This window comes from Dromaius novaehollandiae, chromosome 27 (genome assembly GCF_036370855.1).
Source record: "Dromaius novaehollandiae isolate bDroNov1 chromosome 27, bDroNov1.hap1, whole genome shotgun sequence".
Lineage (NCBI taxonomy): Eukaryota > Metazoa > Chordata > Aves > Casuariiformes > Dromaiidae > Dromaius > Dromaius novaehollandiae.
In genome coordinates this window covers 3,276,502-3,280,558 of record NC_088124.1, presented here as the reverse complement: position 1 = coordinate 3,280,558, position 4,057 = coordinate 3,276,502, and the positions used below count along the sequence as shown (strand labels likewise).

The following is a 4,057-nucleotide window of genomic DNA, read 5'->3' as shown; positions in this document are numbered from 1 at the left end:
CCTTTTTGGTGCTCTGCCAGCCTCTCTGGGGGGGTTTCCCTCGGCACCGGGCTGCTCTTGGGGCGGTTTTCCAGCAGAGATGATGGGGAGCGCCAGGATCGCCCAGGTCTTGCCGGTGGGGTTTTTCCCCCTGTGTTCGCTGTCGAGCCTAAAGGCAACAAGAGCCGGTTGTAAGCAAGAGCTCAGCCTTGGAGCTGGGAGCTTCCTCCCAAAAATCTGCCACGGCTCTTCCTTCACCCACCAGCACCGAGATGCCGGGCGTCTCCTCCGCTTGCGGATCAGGAGAGGGTCCGAGGTGGAGCCGGACGGTCCCGAAGCTGCATCAGGGCGCGGGCTGCAGTGGCCCCTCATCTCAGTGGCAATAAAACACGGAGGGGCTGCCAGGGCCGGGGCTGCCGGTGCGACCTGCCCCGGGTTGCTGGGGTTTCTGTGCCGCCTGCATCTGTGCCACGGGGATGGGAGCTGGGCGCTGCTCACACAGGCTTTGCCCAGGGAAATCCCAGCCAGGCTGGGGCTGTGTGAGGCCGGAGCGCCGGGGACGGTCCCTCCGTCCAGCAGCAGGCTGCATGGTGCAAGGCGCTGTACACTGTGCGGGGCACGGTGCTGTACGTTGTGCAGTGCAAGGCGCTGTACGCTGCACAGTGCAAGGTGCTGTACGGTGCAAGGCGCTGTACGTTGCACGGCTCCCCGGCTGAGCAAAGAGCGAGCTGGCACTGCTAAGGGGGGGGGGGGGGGGGAAGAAGCTGCCTTTGGCCTCCCCGCGAGGCCGGGCCAGCCTTGGCCCCCTCCTGGGGGGGGGTCCGCCGGGGACACCTCACCCCATGCCACTGCACCCCCCCTCCCCGAAGCGGGGGGATGGAGAGCCCCAGCCTCATGGCTGGGTGAGGGGAGCCGGCAGGGGAAGGGTTAAGGTGCTGGGCGGGCGGGTGAGGGTCACCTGGGTGGGACCCGCGGCTCCCCCCCCGGCCCAGCCCGGGCCATAAATAGCCCCGGGAGGGCTCCCAGCCCCCTCGGCTCTGCTGGCTGCGAGATGGAGCCGGGGCTGCTGGTGGCATCGGGGGCGCTCAGGGCCGGGGGGGGCCGCCCGAGACCCCTGTGCAGGTAGGGCTGGGGGGGGCCGGGCACGGCTGCCGGGGGCCACAGGCTGGGGATGGGCTGTGAGCCCCTTCCTGGGGGCTGAGGTGGGTTGTGGTGCCCCCGGAGCCCCCTTCCCCCGGCTGAGGGTCTCACGGTGTGGGGCTCCAGGCGCCTGAGCCTGTCCGTCTGTCCAGGCTGCCCCCCCCCCACCCCGAGCAGGGGGTCCCTGGGGCACCCATCTCGCTGCAACCCCCCCGGCCGAGGGCTCCTGCTGCCTTTCGTGCCCCCAGGCTTTGCCGAAACTGCTCCGGCCCCAGCAGCCGGCCCAGCCCCGGCCTGGCCTTCGTTTGCTCAGCAATTAGCAGGGAGATAAGGCTGGATGGGGCGGGGGGTGTGTGTGGGGCGCCCCATGCCCTGCTGGGCTCTGCTCTCCATGGGAGCTGCTCGGCCGGTCCCCGGGATGGGGGGAGGCACCAGCCTGGGGGCTCCCAAAAGGCAGCCCTGTCCAGCTGGAGCCCAGTTGGGGGGGTCACACCTGGGCCCTGTGTTTCGGGGTGGCCGGGGGGGTGCAGGGCTGGCAGGTGCTGGCCCCGGCCCCCATCCACGCGGACGTCTCCGGCTTGCAGGAATTTTGCCCGTGGCTCCTGCCGATGGGGCCAGAGTTGCCGTTTCGCCCACGACAGAAAGTCGGCCCAGGTCTGCAGGTACTTCCAGAGCGGGTTTTGCAGCTACGGGGAGCGCTGCAGGTGAGGCTGCGGGGCGGGGGGCTGGGATGGGGGGGGGGTGTGTGTGGCCAGGCCTGATGCTGCGGGGATGGGCAGGGGTGCTGCGTTGGGCCAACGCACCCTTCTACATGCGTGTCCCTGGGCTCCTCCAGCTACCAGCACGTCCAAGAGGAGCCGGCGGGGAGCCGACGGGGCCCCGAGCCCACCGTGCCCCCCGGCTACCAGGGCTCGGAGGCCACCCGCCTGCCCCAGGTGCTGGCCCGGAGCTGGGGGGGAGCCAGGCACCGCTCAGCCCCGGCCGAGCCCAGCGCTACGCAGCTGACCTCCAGGTTCCCGAGCTTGCAGCTGGAGGAGGAGGACAAGGAGAATGTCCCAGCGCCTGATAATCCCCCCAGCCAGGCTGTCGCTGGAGAACTCGTCCCTGCGTGTGCTCCAGGGGCCTCAGGTAGGTGCTGGACTGAACAGGGGGGTGGGCTGTGGCTCCCGGGGGTGGTGGGCATCCAACACACGTGTCTGTCCTTGCCCAACTGCTCCTTCCTCCATCTCCCAGGCGGCCCCAGCTGGGGCTGCGTGAAGCCCTTCCAGCAGCTTCGCGGGGTGGGGAGCTACGCCGCTAAAGCCTGCGGGCAGCCGGGGGTCGTTGGTGATGGGGTGGGATGGGCTTTTCCCCTCTGAGAGCTCTCCTGCCCTCAGGCCCCAGACTGGGAGCGCTGGGATGGCGGCCGGCTCCCTCCGGTGCGGGAGTGATGGCGGAGATGGCGACGGGGGCTGAGCACGCAGAGGTGGGTTTGCATCGGTGGCCGTGCATGGGGGTGCAGGGTGTCCTGGGCCTGCGGTGAGCGGGGGGGTTTGGGGGCTCGGAGCAGGGCAGCACTGGGCCGGTCGCAAAACGCTGCGGCTCTGCTCGCAGGCGGCCGCGGAGGCGGTGCGGAGGGCACGGAGCGAGGCCGTGGTGTGCGGCATCTGCATGGACCGCGTGTACGAGAAGGCGCTGCCGGAGGAGCGGCTCTTCGGCATCCTCCCCAACTGCGGCCACGCGTACTGCCTGGGCTGCATCCGCACGTGGCGCCGCAGCCGGGACTTCCAGACCGCCGTCATCAAGTGAGCGCCGCGGCCGGCCGCCCCTCGGGGCCCGACCCGCTCCCCTAGATCCCCCTGGGGCTGCAGGGATGGGGATGCTCGGGAGCAATTCACCCTCTTGTGCTCAGTGGTGCTGGGACCCTGGTGCTGGAGGAGGCCACCAAGGCTCTCGGGCTGTGTTGTCCTCCTGGGGCTCCTTTCCCCTCGCTTTTTCCGGGCTTGGAAGGCCCCTTGCACGTGTGGCCTTTTCCCAGGGCCTGCCCCGAGTGCCGTGTCACGTCCGGCTACTACATCCCCCACAAATACTGGGTCTGGGAGGCGGATGAGAAGGAGAAGCTGATCGAATCCTTCAAGGCCCGGATGGGGTGAGTGCCTGGCAGCGCGTTTCGGCGATGCCTGTGCTCTTTCTGCCCCCAAGCTTGTAACGATGCTGCCAAATCTCCTAGGAAAAGAAGGTGCAAGTTCTTTGTCCGGAGCCGCGGCCGCTGCCCGTTCAAGTCGGACTGCATCTACCTGCACGAGCTCCCGGCTGGCCGGACCTCTCGGCACAGGCAGCGGCGGCCGAGGATCCCGGCTGTAAGTGGGCAGCACCCCCGGCTCGGTGCCCGTCTGTCCTCCGGGGCTGGAGCGAACCTTGTCCTGTGTTGCAGGAGTTCGACCCCGCTCTGCTGGAGAGCTCGGACGAGGAGGACGAGGAGCTCTGCATCCTCGAGTGGGCACTTGCCCTGGCCCTGATGGAGGCCAACGGCCGGTACCCGCCTTACGGCCAGGAGAGCTTCTTCACGGACTTCAGCGACTCCGACTAGGCCCTCTGGGACACCCCGCGGGTCCTGACGCTCTGCGATGACAAAACCTTTGCTTCCCCTCCCAGAATCTCCTTTTGCAGTGCTCAGCTGCCTGCGGTCACCGCCTTGGTGGCTCTGCGTGGGCTGGGGTGTCCCTGGCTGCTCGGTGGGACGCGGACGCTGCTGTTCGTCTACCTCCCACCCATGGGGGACCAACCGTGTCCTCCCCTCCGCAAAGGCGAGGGGGCGAAGGGGCTGCAGTGGTCCTTTGGTGATGGGGGCACCGTCCCCTTCTCCCCCCTGCCCTTGGCAGGGCAGTGCTTGCACTGAGGGGTGCTTTGCTGGGGGGCTGCAGGGCGGGGGGTGGGTGCTGGTGGGGGGGGGGGATGT

At 69.1% G+C, this 4,057-nt stretch overlaps 1 protein-coding gene across 1 annotated transcript; it reads left to right on the top strand.

Moving 5' to 3' along the window:
• Nucleotides 1–1,021: 1,021 nt before the first annotated feature.
• On the top strand, nt 1,022–4,018 carry LOC112990285 (probable E3 ubiquitin-protein ligase makorin-1). The gene is made up of 8 exons (XM_026111913.2): nt 1,022–1,101; nt 1,704–1,823; nt 1,955–2,247; nt 2,496–2,584; nt 2,713–2,903; nt 3,137–3,247; nt 3,329–3,458; nt 3,533–4,018. Exons 1-8 carry the CDS (start codon nt 1,031–1,033, stop codon nt 3,686–3,688), a joined length of 1,161 nt encoding a protein of 386 aa, XP_025967698.2. The 5' UTR covers nt 1,022–1,030; the 3' UTR covers nt 3,689–4,018.
• The last annotated feature ends 39 nt before the right edge of the window (nt 4,019–4,057 follow it).